The following is a 20671-nucleotide window of genomic DNA, read 5'->3' on the forward strand; positions in this document are numbered from 1 at the left end:
AGCATGGCAGATTTTCAAATAAATCACAGACGTTCTGGAAGTACTTGAGGGAGAAACGCAGTATATGGTCTGTGACCATATGTGATAAATAACACCTGAACAAAGCCCCCAAATTTTCATTTTTTTCTGTTTATTTAGGACTATTCATACTTAGTTATTAGTGGTTTGTGCTTCTAATGACACATAGTGCAAAGGCTGTTTGATTTGTTTCCTCCATTTGTTTCTAAATCATATGAATTAACACCCAGACCGAGAACACAGGTCGATATCACACATGCAAAACATCTGTAGATTCTTTGAAGTTCTTTGAAAATGAGGAACTGCTCAAAGGAAGGCACATTCTTGTAAAAAACAAACTATAAAGCTATACTTTATCCTAATTCACAGGACACGTCATTGAAGACACATCTGTACAATAAGTGTTTGTACAACAGAAACAAGTTGGAACACAAAAATCAAGTGAAAGTAGTCTTTGAAAGAAAATATGAAAAACACAAATTCAACACTGTCTAAAATTTCAACTATATCAAGTTTAAAGCTACAGTTGGTAACTTGGTAAATACAGCTTTCTGTCATATTTGCTCAAGATGTCACGACATCCTGACAGTACTACATGAATCAAATCCGTTGACCTTCTCCTGATGCTACTAATAGAAAGGAGAAACTGCTCCCCTTTCTGGAGGAACACCATGTGGACCTTATTTCAGAAAAAAATATGAATGGTAGTAAATGGCGAGACAAATCGTTATTTGATCCTGATTTGAGCCCTGAATAGCACATATGATGGTCGTCAATTTCAAAGATAATTTTGTGGTAAAACTGTTAGTATAAGACTGGTGAATATGCGTAATTAGAAAGACTCCTCGCTCCAAAGTCCCATAAGTGTAAATAAAGTGTAAATCTCGCTGAAGCTATAATGCCTGTGCAATGGATCTTGCTCGTTCTTTCGCTTTCCAGCTAATAAAAAGACGCTGGATAAATACATTGGGTACGATAACATTACATGTGTTGTGGAACATAGTTTATTGAGGAATCCGAGCAGAAAGCAAAGTGAGGTAAATTGTGCAAGACCAGAGATGCAGTTTAACACAAAGTGGTACTACGACAAACTGTGACTTTCTTGACTTGCAAAATTATCTTTTAAATCGACAAACATCATATGGCTCAATTCAAATAGGTTAAAAAAATGATTTGTCTCTCCCTGTTCACTACCATACTTTTTTTTTTTCGAAATAAGGTCCCATGGGGTCCCCTGGAAGGGGAGGGACTTCGCCTCTCTATGGAATAAGGATAACAACCAATTGGAGCCGAGAAGTCTCTAACGCAGCGTCAAACTATGTGACAAACTGTCAAACTAGGCAGAGATGATCATATATTAATCAATATTCTGAAATCGGCAATACAGTGACAGAATCATTATTGATGATTCATATTTGATCAGCGCTGCCTATTTTGGCCGCTGTTCACAAGCAGTCATTAACACTGCTTTCCAGACTCCTGTGCGCGAGGAGGGGGGGTTAGCAAATGCCATTAAGAGCACTAGGAGGAGGAACATTACTTTTTTCAGATTATTATTATGTGCAACAGTCACGGTATAGTGATAGTTTCAGCAAGTATGACCAAAAAGTTTTTATTAAAGTTACCTACTGAACCTTTAAGAGTATGCCTTTTTTCAAAAGAGCAATAAAGTAGTACACTGTGTTCAAGACAAATCATCTTTCTAGGAAGAACATTAAGACATTCAAAAAACAGTTGACCACATGAAGACTTTCCTTAAGTTGGCAATATCATGACAATACCTTTCTTAACATAACTCTCAGTGTAGCGACTAGTCCAGTGAAAGACTTCATTTCTCAAAAATACAATATGTACATAAATATTGCATTTGTTTTAAAGTATGCATTCTCTGCCATTGAGCTACACATCTACAAACATTTTTAATGCATGCTATAAAATGAAAAGACCATTGGTCGTTGTATAGGTGGATCACAGCTGTGCTGCTGCAACATTCAGGTATGTAGTATATGGCCAAAAGCTCAGGAAAGCTGAAAGACAGTGGTCACCCGCACTAAATAACCCTAACCCCTTTAAACTCTGCCAAAACCCAGATTCTGGTCTAAACATACCACGTCGAAATACTCGAGGTATGTTACATTTTGCTGGCATTGAACATTCATAGAATACAATGTAACCAAAACAATCATAATCTGATGTAAGAAGCTTCTGTGATGAATGATACAAATAGGTGCTATGGTTTGAAACAGACACATGAAAGAGGATGGATGGATGGACGCACAAATATATTTGTGGGGGTCAGATGTCTCAGCAGCTGCTGTCCTTTGTGTCCTTGCTCTCCTCAGGCACCTGGCGCGCCAGCTGGTGGGAGGAGTCCTGGATGCTGCTGTGTGATCGGTTTAAAGCCGCATGCTGCTGCCCACCGGGGACGTGCCTGGCCTCTGAGAGCTCGCTCCTCGGAGTCATCCTAAAGGAGCCACATCAGGGATTAAGTGCGGTTATTACTTGTTCAGATGTAGTTCCGAAATGTCCATAATATCAACATGTAAAATAATGAAAGTAGCGAAAGTGTCACACCTGTGTTTTTCAGAAACAAAAGATGCAACATCTGTCTCACTTACCTCCCATCTGGGACTCTGTGCATGCTCTCTGAGTGGCTGCTGATCTTACAGGAGCTCCCCCCTTTGCTACGTCTCTCTCCCCCTTCTCTCTCCCTCTCCCTTTCCCTCTCCCTCTCTCTCTCCCCCCTCCGGGAGCTTCGGCTAGGGGTGGCCCTGTCCAGGGGCTCCCTGGCTGAGGCCTCAGACAGAGAACCATGAGCACGGTGCTCGTGATTGCCCAGTGCAGAGGTTCCTTGATTGGTAGTGGTGGCGGCAATGGAGGCGTTGGTGGGTGCAGCGCCCGTGCTCGTGCCCATGGACTTGGAGATGACTTTGAGCTTGTGGGAGCTCGGCTTGTAGTGCTTCTTCTTGTGCTGGACCCGGCTGTTGTGCTTGAGGAAGAACTCGCAGGACTCCTGGAGCACGCGCCGGCTCTCAGTGATGGGACTGTGGGTCAGAGAACATGAGAGTATAGTCAAACTGCGTGTCTTATTTTTTCATGGAAACAGAATTTGAACATGTAACAGGACAATATGAATGGTCGTACTCTCTCTTGCGGGTCCTGTTGAAGAAGTAGGCCCACTGAGAGCAGGTTTTTTTACTGCCGACCCAGAACACTGCAGATATTCCCACCACCAGCGTCATTAGGTATTTCACCAGAAACAGGGAGAGGTCAGGGCGGTCGTGCTCTGTTGTCTGGAACAAAGTGACATACACATACCATAATGCAATCCTTGTGATTTATTGTGCGTAAACTAACAACATTTTTTTTAACAGAAGACAAAATCAAGCTTACTTTTAAGCTCAGATACTGATATTGGGCCTCAGCTACTTTATTTTTTTCTCTTTCATGTTGTCCTTTTTACACATTTTCTCTGATTTTCCTCTCTCCCGATAATTATCACACTGTATGGCTGCACGCAATATGTGTTACACATTTGGAGCGAAAGTGGTTTCTAAATGGACATGCTATGTATTTAAGGGTAATTTTTAATTTTTAATTTTTTTTTGGAATGGATATAAATGGCAAAACGCCTTTCTGGGTCAGAAGGCAGCTCACAAAGACTTTTTTTTTTAACTTGGTGTATCCATTATCCATTCACCCGTAATACTGTGCTCTCAGTTACACAACCTTAATACCTTCCGTAGGAGCCCTTTTTTTATGGCTAAAATTCAAATTGTCACATTTTTGTCAAATGATGTGATCAGACCGCATCTAGAGTTTCATTTGAACAAAGGCTTGTGTGCCAACATTATTGAAAGAAGCACGCGCACGCAGCACGCACACACCACACCACACACCACACACACACACACACACACACACACACACACACACACACACACACACACACACACACACACACACACACACACACACACACACACACACACACACACACACACACACACAGCTTCCTTTTAGTCAACCATAACAAGCTGCAGCCCTTCAATCGAGAGCATCAACCACGTCAGTGGGCATAATTAAAAAGACAGTGAGCTGGAAAGCCTTCTAATATTTCCTTTGGCCCTAAACTTAACATAACACCTTCTGCAAGTGAATACGCCACAGCTACCTTGTAGGAGCAGGGGATGCTGTACTCTTGACAGCGGTCGTTAATCCAGGTGTTCTCCCAGGTGCTGCGGTGACTTTGTTCGTAGGTGTAGCAGGCTAACAGGGTGACCAGCGGGACCAGGTAGAGGCAGCTGAAAACGCCAATGCGGATCATGAACTTCTTCAGCTTCTCCTGGTTGCGCTCGTCGTGCTGGATGACCTGCCGGACGTGGTTGAGAGAAACGATGCCCGCCAGGATGAGGAAGAGGCCGACTATGACGCCCACGCACAGAGGAGCCAGAACAAAGTAGCGAAGAGCGTCCAGGTCGTAGAGCCCCACAAAGCAGACTCCACTGATGCTGTCCCCTTCAACCTTGTTCAGAGCCAGCAGCATGACAGTTAGTGCCCCGGGGATCCCCCAGGCAGCAGAGTGGAACCACACCTAAAGACAGACAACACGTGGATCAATATTTTTAACAGCGTCCACTATCTTGGCTGGCTGTTACAGTTTTCGCCGACTGCAGAATGTGGCTGCTTGTGTCAAAACTCTTCACACAAGCCAAATAAGACACACCACTTGGAGATAAATATCTCACTTCTATGTCAAGAGGAAACTCTGCAATCAATCGGACTGAGAAATGGAGAGTAAATGTGCAACTATACAACTGTGAAGTTATTGTGGTTGGTGAACCAGTCCCGGACCAGAGCACCCCGGTGGAAACTAACACTACCCCAGATGACAACAAACCTGGGCTGCTGTGGTTTGTAGTGTGTACTGTATGTAGTGCATCCAGAAATGTGTGTGGGTGTGTTGCCATTTTCAGATAGTGCTTTGCATTTTGAATAGAAGGGTTTTCCTAATGACTGTAAGAGTTTTCATTTCTTGAACAAAGTGTCTAATGTAAGAAACAGTGTGTAGTGTGTTGCAGAATTGCAAAAAAAGTGCAAAGCAGAAAATGTGTTTGTACTTTTGGTTCCTTTGTTAAAAGCACAGGTTACAAAAGTTAAAGGGGTCATAGAATGATTATATAGGGTATTTCACACTGTTCCTTATGGTCTCCTAATGGGGTATGTAACATTGGTTGGGCTGAAAATGGCCTGGTTGATATTTTATTGGCCCTTATGCATCCCTGTGTTTTGGCCCTATTTGTAACAAGAGCTTTTCTTCCAAATATGGTATGGTCATGAATATTTAGATGAGCTGCGCGCTGATTGGTTGAGCGACTTGCCATACGCACATATTAGAGACGCGCGCTGATTGGTTGAGCGAATCCCCAATACACATACATTAGAGAAGCGACAGAATCTCATATTCCAGACACTGCAATGTTTCATTACCAAATTCACTTCTGAGACTTTTTTAAGCGAGAAATCAACTATATAAAGCTGAAATATGGGCCGTTTTACAAAATTTGATGGCTAATTGCAAATTTGGTAAGACGTGTCGGACTTTAGGAGCTCCACACAGTCTGACGAGAAAGCGGCCGCCTGCTGGGCTCCATACCCAGGGCAAAGTCACCCTTTGTGGATACTGCACTACGGGGCTCCGCGGGCCAGCTGCCGGCATAACTATAATATATTTACGGTTTGAATTTCGTACGCCACTTTGATTTTAAGGCATTTTTATGAACGTGAGGCATCTTTGTAGGACGAGCAGCTGCTTGTAATATGTCCCATTCATTACAATGGGGAAATACCGCAGCTAGCTAGCTACACTGTCGCCATAACTAAATTATATTTACAGTTTGAATTTCGCCACGCCAATTTATATAACATCATTCCCCAATGTCTTATAAAGCTAACCGTTGTGTCCGGATTTGATTTTAAGGCATTTTTATGAACACAAGGCGTCTTTGTAGGACCAGCAGCTGCTTGCTATATGTCCCATTCATTACAATGGGGAAATATCGCAGCTTGCTCACTTTCGCATAACTAAAGTATATTTACAGTTTGAATTTCGTCACGGCATGAATATTACAGGTTCCTCAAGGTCTTACAAAGCTTAGCTAACACTTGTCCGATTTCGGATATCAATATCAATATTAGGAGGAGGCTAGCTAGCTCTCATTGATGGACTCCATCTCACCGCGGCTCTATCAATGAGACTCGCGGACAAGAGGCTTTATTTCCCCGATTGTTTGTTTAAATAACTCAACACACATACCCATTATAAGATTAACTGGAACCTGCGGGCTGCGGTAAAAGATTGCGGGCGTAACAAGCTCGCTGACACTGCGGTCAGGGTGGCGATGTAGCAACCCAGGCAGCACCAACACCGGCACTAAACTCCGACACACAGTCGGAGAAAATTTGCAATTAGCCATCCTTTTTCGTAAAGCGGCCCATATTTGAGCTTTATATGGTTGATTTCTCGCATAAAAAAGTTTCAGAAGTGAATTTTGTAATGGAATAGCAGAGATCTGCGTGACCTAGCTAGATTCAGAAGACTACCTGATCTCAGGTCAGTTGTGTAGCCTATGTAAATATTGGGGCGTGACTGTTCCAAGCCCCCAGGAGGAGCGCTAAGTCTAAATGCCAACATGGGCTTAGCGGATAACGGTGGTACTGCACCCCATGGCCCAGAAAGACTTTTCACATAGACATTACATGGCGAAAGAAACGTCTATATTTCAGCGGATAATTAGTTTCGGGGTATATCAACCTACCAGGCCAAACACTGAAAGGGTCCTTGTTTAAAACGTTACGTTTTTAACATTTTTAACATTCACTAGAAGCGAATACAGAATTATTAAATTTGAAATGATGAACGCGCATAATGGTGCGAGCAGACCCACGGGACTGCGCACATCCACTCTCATGACTGTTCTCCCGAGCTCACGTAGCTAGCTGTAATAATGGATATAGCTAATGGTTGTAATTCACCATGTGTTCTATTAATACGTCCATGGTATTATCTTATGAAGTTATGATACATCCGAGGGATGTATGTATTTTGTAAAGCCTGTTACGTGGATGTAACGTCATTAGCGTTTCCCAAACTGGCGGGGCTATCGGCTAGCTAGCTAGTTGCTAACATCAGGGTTAGCTAGCGTGGCTGTATTAAGATCATGCCTAGCTACATAACGTTACTACAGACATACTGATTACATGGCCTTGGTTCTCTCTTATGATACATCCGAGGGCTGTATGCTGTAAAGCTTGTAACGTGGATGAGAGATGAAGCCATGGATGAGCTCTGTTCACGAAACTGCAGGCTAACTGCTAGCGCTAGCTAGTAGCTAGCTAGCTAGTAGCACGACATAATGATTAAATCTCCTTGGTTGTCTAGCTAAATACATCAATCGTTTATTTAGTTAAGCATGTAAACGATCGGGAACAACGAAAACACAATGTTTAACGTTAGTGAATATTTTAGACAATGAAAACGGCGAGTTCATGAGTTCGCCACTTGTAAGAGCCACGAGAGATAAGCTCATGAACGAGCATGTTGCTACCGGTTGCTACGACAACACAAACAAATTGTTGCTAGTGCGCGTGTCCACCGTGACGTCATGGGCCAAGAATGCGGAAAAGCCGAGCTCCATGTTGTCTTAATCATGGTCTTAGGTCTTAATGCGCTTTTGAGCACTCTCATTGGAACGTACGGGGCTTCCCACCGAACACTGTATCCAGTTCTCTTAATACATCCACCGAACTGTCGTTATTCAACTATGACAGGGTAAAATCGGTTTTGCATTCTATCACCCCTTTAAGGTTTTGATGCTTTTGTCAAAGCATTCACTTTCAGTGTGTAAGCAATTGGCAAAACTTGTATTTGCTCATTTTATATTTACATTCAACATGTATTTGCTGTACTCTCTTGCTATTTGCTACTAACAGATGACCATCAATTTTTAAAAGCATTACCGCTTTCTTTTCTATGGCCTCACAGCTCCACTTGGGTCCAGCAGCCAGGAACCAGGTGATGGTGAGTATGACCCACCAGACGATCCCGGCAATAGAGAAGAAGTAGAGCAGCATGAAAAGCAGAGTGCAGCCTTTGCTCTGAGAGCCCAGCACCACTGTATCCACGCCGGCAGGATGAGCCGCTTTGGTACAGGCTGCATTGTTCCCCAGCAGGAAACCGATGAAGTATATGAGCGACACAAAGCTGTAGCAGACGGCGTAGAAGATTATAGGGCGCTCCGGGTAGCGGAAACGCTTGACGTCGATGAGGAAAGTGAGGAAGGTGAAGAGCGTGGCACCTAAGCAGATGATGGAGCACACGCCGATGAAGTTCTTGGCAAATTCAATGTCGTGGGGTTTGAAGTACATGTTGGAGCAAGGCGGAGCACAGTCCTGGGCGCCGAGGAACGATGAGCCGTGGCCCGGTTTGGTCTTCAGCTGCAGTGGGCACCAGAAGCCAAGGTCCCTCTTAGCTGATGAGGAGCTCATTGGGGTGGTTGCAGGAAGTGCCGAACCATCAGGAGAGCTACATGGGTCCAATCTAGTTGAAAACAAACAAACAAAAAAATCCTTCAACGGACCGATCAAGAACCTATTGCGGATTGTCTGCCATTGTGGTATTCTTACTTGTCACAGTGCAGCTCAGCAGGCCAGGTGACACCAAAGATTCGAATATTCTCCTCGCAGTCGGACAGAACGGCCTCGCACTGCTCTCTGCAAGGACGGATCACTGTGTTCTCCTCGGTGCATGCTGGGATAAAGGCTTGGCACAGGAACTGGTGGACGTCTGGAGAGCAGCGCAGGTTTGCCAGGGGCATGAATGGCTGGAGATTAAGAGACAAGTTTTGTTGTATTAAAAATGACTTTGTCTATATGAAAGGGCTGTGATTCATGCTTGAAGTTTATCTAAAAATACATGGATTTCTTTAAGTGTGTTCTGAGCAAGTACAGATACACACCCTGCGAGTTTGAGCATCTTTTATCACACAAAAACAAGCATATTCAAAATATTTCGAGATAGAATTGTTAGATTTAAACATTGGTTTCACCCTTGAAAATGTGATCATTTCAGACAGACAGTAGCAATCTGTAAGATCATAAACATACCTTTGAAGATGCAACACACAGCTGGAAAAAAGGCAAATAATAGCATTTTGACTTTTTCCCCACAGGTTTGCATAGAGAACTCTGTGATTAAATAGCATAACATGAGCGCAGGTCATAAATTGGAATAAGGAGTTGTGAGATGATTAACAGAGTAAAAAAACGACATTTATATTACATGAAATAACTGTTTTAGTTTATGTATTGTTTTAGACTTTTCCCCAACCTTTTCTTTTTTCTTGTAAAAAACTGGGTAATTTCACCTCTTGAGGCCTGCAGGATAAAACGGAGGAAAGTAATCAGACTTTAAGTGACCAGGTTAATATAACCCACACGTACATACACACATATAAAAGTGCTGATGATGGGTCCCAAGTCGACTTTGCTTCATTTTAAGGGGTCACAAATCAGCAAGGTTGGGAACCACTGCTCTACATAGAAGCATAAACTTTGTTTTGTTGATCTGCGGTGATCTATAGGGCCACACAAAGGAGCCCATTCACTGGCTGGAAAACATTTTCTTCCGTTTCAACACACTGGTCAAAAGCTTTTTTTGGGGGGTGGGGGGGGGGCAGGAAATGACTGCACGGCATTTGGAAACACACAACGACAGGCCAGGAAGGCTGGAATGCACAGAGCTGTTGATAGGTTAGGCTACAGCTAAGCCATATTATTAGTGTGTCTACAGCACAAAATGTGTGGCTTTATCAGTGGCATACTCAGCTTACACTGAAGACAACTTCATTCCACTTGTTCAGATCATCTCCATGCTGATGTTTCTTAAGCCTTGGATTTTGATTAAATGTATACTTCGTAGGTTCCTTTATTCTTGCTATATATCATTGATATCATTGCTTATATCACCCAGAATACTTTGTTCAGTCAGAACTGCACTAAAACCACATGGACGTTTTAGAGCAGTCCGGACCCTTTGTTGGAACCTCATCAACCATTGTCAGACCAACATGCACAGACAGAGTTCTGTCAGTCTGTACTGCTAATATTTGTACACAAAACACACACATACACTCCAAACAGTCCACTATTCAATGTTTCCTTTCCTTTTTTTTTTTTTCCTGAAATCCAGTCTGGCAGTAGGCCCGTGTCTCTGGGGCCTGGGCTTGCCCCCTCTGACAGTAAGCGTCCTTGTTTCTCTCCTGTGGAGGTCCTGGACTCCTCAATGAGCTCCCCATTGCTCAACAATCTGACCTTTATTTGCTTTATGGCAGCGTTACTGTAAAAACTGCCCTCATTTCTGAATCCTTCAAACAGGATCAGCAGTACAGCTGATTTTCTCCTTAAAAAGGCAAAATCCTCTCATATAATTTCATAGCAAAGTACTTAAAGGATTAAATGATTCGAGAAAAAAAGTGGCCAGAAATCACTTTTCAAACATTCACTCAAACTTTTTAAGACGCTTAAGTGTTCCCTGTTTGTTACAGTATGTCAATTGGTCTTGCCATTACTTTTTTATTCTAAAACTTTGATGTTTTCTATTTCAAAAGCTGGCAAACACTCGTGGAATCTTGGAGCAAGGGCGGAAAAAGGTTAACCCTGCTCCGGAAAATCCTACTGATAGGCTGGACTGAGCCCATAAAGAAGCAGAAGTCTGCTTGATTTCAGCGAAGGACTTTGTGATAAATCACTGCGTACTTTCAGAGAAAGCTTGGTACAGTATGTAATGTTGAATGTAGGCCACAGAGTGCAAGCCTGTCACTTGGGAGACAGGACTGTAGAGGTAAGACCGTGTACAGGGGGGAAATGAGTGAGTGATTAACGGAGAGAATACTCATTGTGGTATGTAGGGTAGGCTTTGTTTGAGACTGGGTGTGTCCCTCCCCTTCCTCCAGAAATCAAAGGCCCCTCACAACAAAGTCGATGAAGTTGCCCATGGCCAAGGCTTCTGTGAAATAAGAAGCCTATACCTTTGCCAGATGCCACACAAAAGACTCCTTCAACAGATCACTGTTGACGCTCAACACTCTGACACCACATGTGTGTAACCAAACCCTGGCCTTCAGGAATGCCAGGACACTGGATGCATCTACTGGTGTACAGACACTGTAGAGACACAAGACAACACTTGGTCTAAAGACACAAGGCCAGTGACTAAAATTTGAATTGTTCTCACATTTTCATGTAAAAACAATGAATAATAAAGATATATTTTTTTTAAAAGTACAAAAAAAATTGTTTGGACACATTTTTGGAAACTGTCTGAACTTCAAGTCTCTGGGTGGGCGTTTCCCATGGCACCTGTTGACTGACATTTTAAGTGCTGGCGTTGCTAGGAGATGTGCTGTCAACTTTCATGGTGCACTGCTGACTGGAGCAAGTCATAGCCATAGACAGTATATAAGAATGGACTTCACTGGACGGAGACCAGTGAAGGATATTAGAAGCACTTTTCCGGTGAGCGCTGAGCGTTACTGCGCAGCCTCCAAGTGAGAGAGACGACGTAAATGTGACGTGAGCAACCTGTCTGAAAGTGTGAAGTCTTCTGGTAGCTGTGCCAAGAGAAATCTCAATCATTCCCAATCTTACAGAGACGGAGAGCGTAGGTATATGTAAGGAGATAACATAGACACAGGGTAATTATTGATCACTAAAATGCTAGTTAACATTAGTAATTAAACCTAAACAGCTCATGTAACTCAAAAGTGCCTGCAAGCTTCTCCTGTACTATACGGTAATTCCTCTACTATGTGACAGTAAGTGTTGGAGCCATTTCACCACTTTGTTTGTATAGGCTACCATGTTGGTTATGTCAATGTGCAGTTTTATGTTTGAGCACTGGGTGGAGCATTGCCTTTGGGAAGGCATAAAGCTAATCAGCCACAGGTACACAGGTGTGTGGATAACGGGGAAAGCAGACAGCTTTTTACCATGTCAGTCGTGCCAGTTTGGGCAGTGTTTCAGTTGTTTGACAAGGAAACTAAACCAGAAATGAAATGAAATGGACTCTATGCTTGTGTGACAGTAAGCAGGCCGTTATACTGAAAATAAATGGGTAACAGCACCGAAATGCAGACAAATTGTGGACATTGATTATTGGCACGCAGAACACGCGTCCGAGCAAGTTCTCCCCTGATCCCACCATATTGGCCTAATGTAGGAATTGATAAAAGACTCTACAGTAAGTCTCGTGGTTATGACACAATCGTTAGCCTATTTTTATAAAAAGTCTGCTATGGAGCCATGACGTGAGATACAAGGTAATGGAGCCTTTTATAAATTTTCGTGTTTCTTTAGAAATAAACAATGGACAAATAGAGTCTTTAAACGCTTCAGATGTAAAGTTATTCGCTGTCAAAGTGACGTAAAAATGAATGGCAGTCAATGGGATGCTAACGGGAGGTGATATTTTTGTAGCATCAAAATGGCGCCATAGGAGGTTTGAGTTCTGAAGCGAAGCTTGCCACCCTTGGTCATAGCCCAGTACAACCTACAAACGATGATTCAAAACATGTTCCCCCTTTTTCAACAAGCCCACACAGCATTGGTTGTATACCATTAGCCATGTAAGACGTCTGTCCCTTTAAAACCTTTAAAATGTAATATTAGGTATTAGCTATTTTCCAATGCATTTGTGTCTAACTGCTAGTGTGAAAATAAATCTTTGAAATTGGTCCAGTCTTGAGCGATAATGCTGTAACCAGCAGCCGCATACCGGGCTGCAATCTAACCCTACAGGACAAATGCACATCGTCAATGTACGACCACTAATCATGCTGTGTTTGCCACTGACAGGCTCAGATTGTTATAAGTGTGTATGGAAGCAATATTAAAGCTACATTGTGTAAGAATTTCTCCCATCTAGCGGTGAAATTATATATGACAACCAACTGAATATTACTTTCTAGCCCCTCCCATTCCGAGCGCGTTCTAACTTCTACAGTGGCCACATTATTCCAAGAAGTACGACTTCGTCCGTGAGTGTTCCTTCCAGTGTAATAATAGTTTGACGTTATTTTGGTACCATTTCATTGTTAACATCAGCTATCAGGTTCCCAAACATATGCAATTTAATGTTAGTAAAGTATCAGCGCTATCGTTATTCTGTATATTGTACGAGATTAATAGTGTAAGGCAATGTTTACAGCGTAGGAGAGAAGAATTTCTCTGAGCAGTATGAACAATGTCAATGAAACCAAAATTAGCTCTTAGTATCTCCATCGTTTACACGCAGCTGTTCTAGCTGGAGCTAGTCCGTGTTACAACTGCACATGATGTGAGCTGCCAGGGAAATCAAGACACATATGATGAGGTTTATGTTACAAGGTAGACAATCCTTTTTCATCATTTACGCCAGGAAAAGTATCCTAGACGTCGTTCTAGCGTTATGCACAACCATGCTATAGTTAGCCAAGCAACTATAAAACTTCGAATTTACACAAATAGGCAGAATTACCTGTAGAGAAGAAAGCAGGCAAGCAGATTTTTAAATCCTTGCTCCTTATGAGCTCTTTCCATCTTGGAAAAGCCACTCCAATATTAACTTTGGTCTTGTTGCTTTGCCTGTCACGTTGTCGTTTTAATTCTCTTTTTAACTTCCTTGGCGACTCCGTTACATGTCCTCGAGAATAGGTGCAATCCTCCATCATCAACAGGCTTTCAAATCTGCCGGCAGTCACAAGTAATCTTCTCCCCCTCCCTGGCATTCGTCACGGTGCCATTGAGTGTAAAAGTGCGAAAGATGGAGGTATGTCCCTCTTTGGCTAATGGATTTTAAAGATGGAGGCGCTACATGGCGGCCGTCATTCGAGCGACTTGCTCAATGTATTCTGAATGATTCTGAATGGCAGATTCTACGTGTACGAGAATACTTTGATTAGTTGTTGGAAGTAATTACACATGAATGAGCACATATTTGTGAAAGAACAAAGTTTTTTTTTTTATACTGAGAATCAACTCAAAAAATTACACAATGGAGCTTTAAAAACTATTTTTAGCACCCACCCTGATAGATATTACATTTACCAAATTTAGTTTGATATTTAGTTTGTTACTTGGTCAGTCAGAGGCAAAAATGAAATAAATCATGCCTCCTTGAGAACACTAATTGAGGGGGCACTATTACAACAGAAAAAATTAAATTAAAATTAAAAATTATATTTCTTATTTTTAGTGATTACAATTTTGACCAAATACTGTAAGTACATAAAGTAAATACAAACAGCAGGGTATACCGTATATCTGGCTGGTATTGAGTTCACACATCCAAACTACTTCACCCAGTCTAGCAATCACTCTGTGGCTTTGAGTGGCAATAGTCACCGCATTGATTTCTTGGCAAAAATGGATTGTAATTTCCGTTGGACTTTAAGAGCAAAATGAAACACATCTGCTCAACAACAGGCAGTGAGCACTCAGGAACCAACTTTACTTTCTTTTGTATCTCTTCACCTTTATTTTATATAAAGCATCACAGAGCAGCCAGACTGAAAGTTTGGTGACATCACCCCAAATGGTTCTTGGTAAACATACTTACATACATACATACTTAGTTATCCTACCTGGGACAGCTTATGTGCAAAACTACCGCCATTAAACTGAAATAACTGCTATAAATAGTGTCTCCTGTTTTTAGCATTGCCACTATCTTCATTTTAGGGATAATCCTGGTGATTTTATTGTGAGACAACTTCAGCTGCAGAGTATGTATGTAACCCCTCGACTCTAACTATTCCCTTGTACAGTAGGTTGTTGCCGTAAATAATCAACTTTTCTTGTTAAAGGAACAGTAATGTATTGTTCCAGTGGGGAAGACATTCATACAGATTCAGTATAGTTATCACGTTCACAACAATACAATCTCAACAGTTTATTTACTAGATAGTGCTCTATAACAACCAGGCATGATTTGTGGACAAACTGTGGCTGGTGAATTATGTGTGCCTGTTGATGACCATTACAGAATGGTAATTATGGTTCAATCAATATGCACTTCTAAGAACTGACGGACACTGACATTTATAGACTGAAGCCACTAACGGCACTAATCATAGTGATTATTTTGAGTTGATATTCAATGTGACTTGAATTATAATTTATATACAAGCAGAGGAAGCGTCTCTTCCATCACAGGCCAATATAATTACAACTCTCCATGGAAGCCCAGACTAATGAGATTCTTTAAAGGTGGGTCAGCAGCTGTGAAACCCCTTAATAGAAGGTTTTCCAGCAACTTATTCCAAACTATATGACAGTATCACAGATATGTTCTGTGTCAGTGCATATTTGCTCTTCGTACTGCGGGTTTGAACAGTGTTTGGTGTTAAGCCAATTTTTTGCCAATACCACGATTATAAGACTGGATTTAATCTGTAACACATTGAGTCTTTAAATTACAAGAAAAGTAAGTCATAACCAAACAACACGTAAATATGTTTAAATTATGAAATGTTACAGACTGCATATTTTACAGACTGTTATAGTTCTCATGGAAAGTACATAAATTGTATTAGCAGTAAACAAGATTGATTGGGTAATGCCCTTCGAGGCCAACATTAGCACAATACAGTGCATCAACAAACTCATATATGTAATGTTATGAGGACTCACCTCCATATTACTGGCTGCGATATCTTGGTCGTAGTGCTCCATAATGTTGGGAAAGAAGGTCATGTTGTAGGGCATCCCCAAGCACCGATGCACTTTGATGGGCTCGCAGGTAAACAGGCTGTGGGCACTGCAGCTTTGCACCCATATCAGAGCCAGACAGACCCACAGTGGTCCTGGCATCGGCATTGTGACAGCTGATTGGGAGTGATTGTGTGTTTTGTGTGTAAACTACAACAGGTTTCTTTTTGGCTCAGTGGAAGAATACTTTGCCCTGAACGTTGAAACCCCCTGGCTCACACTGTCACCCACATTTTACTTCTCCTGGAGTCATCTCAGTGGCGCCGATGGGTCTAGCAGCAGGTAAAACTTTCCCATCATTGGTCAGCATGCCCCTGGGTCACAGATTGATTCCACATCCCTGAAAGTAAAGTATTTATATCAAAATGGGTTTATACTTTTAGCTCCACAATGACTAAAACATATCTTGAGAGGTTTCTTTTGGACCACAACCCATTCATGAAGATTTGTCTTCAGGAACCTCAGCTAAAAAGACTTTTGTAAGTGGTTATTACTGTATTTACTACAGAGTTGCAGAGCAGAGACAGACTGAAGCCCTATCATCAAAACAGTATGTCATACAACCTCTCATTGTGGCTATAAGGGGTCACATTAAGCTAACCAACTTCAAATTAAAATGTATTAAGCATTTCCATTTCGGGACTGTTTGGAGACACATCAGACAGATGGAATTAAGCCAGGGGGCCAATATCCAGTCAATCCCTGTGCTCACTTTAAATACATGAATTTACAGTGGGTGGGGAATGCTACAGATCCAGGCTGATTCAGCAGAATGAGTCTGAGCTTGTTGATGCACATTAAACTTCACGTTAGAGTGTCATTGTTTCACAGCACACACTTGAATACGAATCTTGAAAGTCTGACTTTGGTTTTAGGGGGCCCACACAGGGCCAGTTTGGGATATTAGTTCTGGTTATAGTCTGCATACCTAACACATGCACGTGTGTTTTAAAACAAATAAAGTTAATAAATGAAGTTTTTTTTCTATATGAAAATATGGTCTTTTGAGAAGAAAGAGATGAGTTGTTTATGTGGCTGCTTAAATTCCTGATGCTTATCATATGCTGATATTATCACTGGTGGTTAGAGTAGTTTATCTAATAATAACGTTATCACGTCACTGATAAAGTAACCGCCTTCAACAATCTTCTTAGATTGCATGCTTATTCATAGAGCTGCACTGAATTGTGGAATCTGGGTAAATCATTTGGTTGGTTATTAGCATCAACTTTTCGGTTAGCATTTTAGCAATGATTAAAGAGACAATAAAAGTTAGCGAAGCAAATATTTGACACGTTCCACCAACAGCACGTCGACGCAACAAGCACACGTAAAGTTACAGGTTAGTTACAACATGAATAAGCCCCTATTACATCTCCAAGACTTAGCATACCCCCGAAGCTAAGTTATTTTAAAAAGCATATCAGTCTGTGCCGGTCAGGAAAGCCGTTTTCCCGTAAATTACAAGCCAAATGCGGTGAGAGAGTACAGTAAACATCCCTGCCTCGGTCGCTGCCATGGGACGGGGCCTTAAACAACTTCGGTACAAGAAAGTTAAAAAAAAAAAAATCTGAGGGTTAAAAAACGAGACAAAAGGACTTACCCCCAACTGCCCAGGAGTTCGTATAACAGCTGACTAAATAAATGCTCGTTGGAGCAATTCTGTGGGGAATTTGGTTAGCGTGCTTCCTGCGACAAGCACCAGCACTGTCCCTCCGTCTTTTCTCGTCCGGGCTGCTGTGAAGTGAAGCTGCCTTCAGGTGCGTTTGGAAATGTCCGCATTTCGTTATGAACCGATGTAAGCACTTAATGGATACGTTTGTCTAACGTATTTTAAAAGTTGTAATGGTGTTAAAATTGTAACAGTGTGGTTGACGCTCACATACAAAAAAAAACTATGATCAGAATATTAGCCTATCTCAATGCAAGGGTGCACTTGAATACACCGACAGCAGTGAACTGGGTATTGACGGGAGCACTTGAACGCATAGCAGATGGGCAAACGAAGGATGGGACAATGCAAGACAAAATGTCAGGGAAACTGCAAGGAATTTTTGTATCTGAAATGTGTGACACTAAACGGTGTCACGGCAGTTTGGTTGTTTAAGAAAGTCCACATGTGTAATCATTTAGACAGACACAGAGTTGTTTTTTTTAACATATCAACAGGAGGTTCTTTTGCTTTTAGGCTAGCCTATGCGAAAAGATGAAAAGTAGGCCTAGTGGGTGAGGATACTGCAGTTTTCCTAAATAACGGTAGATGGAAGTAACCGATTTATCAATTTAGTCCAGAAATAGAGCTAACTAAAACCCAGTAATACCTTCAGGAACATCCAGTTAACGCAGAAATCAATCAACACAGCAGTAGCCTTACTATGTCCACTTTGCACCCCCAACTAATGATCAGTCTACACGGCCAGTATACATGCAGCAGGAAAGCACAGTTCGCAGAATAGGCCTACATATTCTATAGGATAATAGTTTAGGCATTACAATTAGGCTACACACATATTACATGTCTCTATTGAAGTAGACTGTCCAGGATAGGCCTATATAAAAACCCTAATGTGAAGATAGCAGTAACAGCTGAATATAGGCCTAACACTAACGCTGCTTTGACAGTCATTAGTGGAGCAGCTCGGTGTTACATTACAGTAACAATAATTAATCATTCTATTCCTCATTGGCTGTGCCCCCTGGGAACCCTACGAGGACCCCCTGGTGTCCCTACAGGCGCCTGTCATACTGTGTAGTAAACATAGCCTACTGACATTCACACAACTCGTCGTGTCCCAATTATCCACCTGGAGGCGCTGTATCCCCTCTATGTCCATATTCATGTGACCGCCGTGTAGAGGCGGGGCTATAATGTAACAATTTAGGTGCTACAGTGTGTAGAAAGTGTCCGCGATTGAGCGCATCTGCCCGCCGTTGAGCCCTCATTTCCTCTCGCCGCGGATGTAGTCTACAAGAGACCACGCTCCGACATTAAATGCCATTTGTAACGGAGACGCCGCCAGACCGGACTGAATCATAACCCATTCATATGAGGTGCGTGAGCTTGTGGCATATTCAGATAAGAGGGAGTCGAATACAGTACATTCCTGCCAAGCCGCAACTAGGCTATATAATTTGGTATCGGATTGTCTGAGTGCGCAATGTGATGGATGCAACAGGGTTTTTCTGCTCGTACGGAGGAGGAGGTTTGTTCTCCGTCCCCATAGTTTGTGGACCGAGGCGCTGGCCTGTTGCTAGGAGACCTTGTGACAGCTGGGAGCTTTTGGAAAGTGACAGTTAATTGTATTAATGGTGTCTGCTTCTTTGGCAACGCAAACATTCCTTCTTCTCCCCAATCCAGTTCTAATTGTGCGCTGTTGTGGTGGTATCCCAATTGCCTCTTGTGCGTAAAAGACCACATTTACCACTGTGGTTGTGTTCAGTCAGGAGATTACAGTGTTTTGCAAGGAACAATGGCCTACTTGTTGTGATGATCAGATCCTAAATATATCAACCTTCCGGATATGTTTAATCTTTTCTGAGACCAAAAATTATGTAATTTACTCATGTATATATACTCATGTTAGCCATTCAAAAAAAACCATGAGGTATGGGATATGTTGCTGAATATATTGCCATTTGCAATCAAAACTTCATAAGCTGCCCATATTGAGGACATTTGTGGAGACAAAGATAGAGAGAGATCACCAAAAAGAGAGAAAATGGAATATTACTCCGGATTTGGCACTTGTGGTGCAATTGTCAGATTTGATTACGAGTAGGCTACATTTGCTTGATTTCAATTTTATATACAAAGAACCTCACCACCAACACATATTTGGGTAAAGCTATGAAATATGTGCAGCAAGTGTTGGCCTGTTTTGGGGTTGGACTCAGGACCATAAGCTCCTTTTCTCCCTCAGTCAGTAGCAGTTGCCTGCTGTGGCAGTGCGTCTGAAGGACAAAACAGATCGATGACTAGATCTGGCCTATATAGGCTACACTTAAGGTGAACCACACACACACAGGCTTCATCATATTTAATAGCCATATTAGAGGACCAGGGGCGACTCATTGTACAGTGGGTAAGTAGTTTTTCAATCAGAGTATCCAGAGAAGCTTGGATTTCAGTGCATCTGTGCTGACCTCTGTTTTTCTCTTGGGCTGCTGGGTATTATCTCAGGGTTATCAGATTCAGGTGTGTAGCACATCATGTCAAGGTTGTAGCTACACCGGAGGGACTTGGTGTAATTTGGACTCCCTGCTTGTTCTGAGAAGTGCTGAGCTTGTTTATTCCCTTCTCTGAAGTCTGAAGTCGAGCTGCCCGTGGGTGTCACAGCCGCTGTGCTGTACATGGAAAGGGCTGGAAAGAAACAGCTATAAGAAATGTCAAAGTCAAGGCCAGTGCAGCTGAGAGAAGGGACAAGTCAGCATTAGGCTTGACGCGTGGTTGCATCCCTTCACACATCGCACAGGAGGTTGTCACAGTGCGGCTGGGTCGAGTGGATGGACTGAGTAAAGCTGACATGCTGTTCTGTCCTATCAGGCTGATGTACAATCCCAGCGAGGAGACTACAGTCCTCAGGAGCCACACAGCACCTCCCCTTCACCTCCACCTCCACCACCATCTCCTCTTCTTTTCTCTGGGGGCATGCCTTCTGAACCCCGACTCAGGTAAGTGGCAGCCTGTCCATACGTACTGTACTTTTAGATCAGGGCTTTTCCTGCATAGAGGAAATTTTGGCGCGACCCAAAGAGGGTCAGAAATAACAGGTAAATGCATAGAATTCTGTCGAATAAGGTAGAGTCTTTGCCTTTACTCAGACCGATCATGCTTACTGCCGTGCGTAAA

The 20671-nt window shown here is 42.4% G+C and overlaps 2 protein-coding genes across 6 annotated transcripts in view; one reads left to right on the forward strand and one right to left on the reverse strand.

Moving 5' to 3' along the window:
* Window positions 1-1004: 1004 nt before the first annotated feature.
* LOC120562568 (frizzled-6-like) lies at window positions 1005-17571 on the reverse strand. Its single transcript, XM_039806314.1, has 8 exons — window positions 17426-17571; window positions 15745-16162; window positions 8704-8900; window positions 8038-8617; window positions 4193-4612; window positions 3163-3311; window positions 2637-3062; window positions 1005-2482 (listed from the first exon to the last, which is right to left on the reverse strand). The coding sequence occupies exons 2-8, from the start codon at window positions 15928-15930 to the stop codon at window positions 2323-2325; spliced, it is 2118 nt and encodes a 705-aa protein (XP_039662248.1). The 5' UTR covers window positions 15931-16162; window positions 17426-17571; the 3' UTR covers window positions 1005-2322.
* A 1124-nt stretch (window positions 17572-18695) lies between these two features.
* klhl32 (kelch-like family member 32) overlaps window positions 18696-20671 on the forward strand; it is a 66495-nt gene continuing 64519 nt past the window's right edge. For 2 of the 5 annotated variants that reach the window (XM_039805157.1, XM_039805158.1), the window contains exons 1-2: window positions 18696-18873; window positions 20366-20493. In XM_039805157.1, coding sequence (XP_039661091.1) covers window positions 20471-20493 — 23 coding nt within the window. In that variant the 5' untranslated portion in view covers window positions 18696-18873; window positions 20366-20470. Of the gene's footprint in view, window positions 18874-19718; window positions 19905-20365; window positions 20494-20671 lie in introns of those variants that run through there. The other 3 variants (XM_039805154.1, XM_039805156.1, XM_039805155.1) reach the window with 2 other exon arrangements.

This window comes from Perca fluviatilis, chromosome 7, assembly GCF_010015445.1.
Source record: "Perca fluviatilis chromosome 7, GENO_Pfluv_1.0, whole genome shotgun sequence".
NCBI lineage: Eukaryota > Metazoa > Chordata > Actinopteri > Perciformes > Percidae > Perca > Perca fluviatilis.

Coding starts and splice junctions, on each gene's coding strand:
- LOC120562568 (XM_039806314.1), bottom strand. CDS start 15,930: ATGCCGATGCCAGGACCACTGTGGGTCTGTCTGGCTCTGATATGGGTG. Junction 8,901..15,744: donor TCGCAGCCAGTAATATGGAG/GTGAGTCCTCAT, acceptor CTTAATCTCCAG/CCATTCATGCCCCTGGCAAA. Junction 2,483..2,636: donor CACAGAGTCCCAGATGGGAG/GTAAGTGAGACA, acceptor TGGCTCCTTTAG/GATGACTCCGAGGAGCGAGC.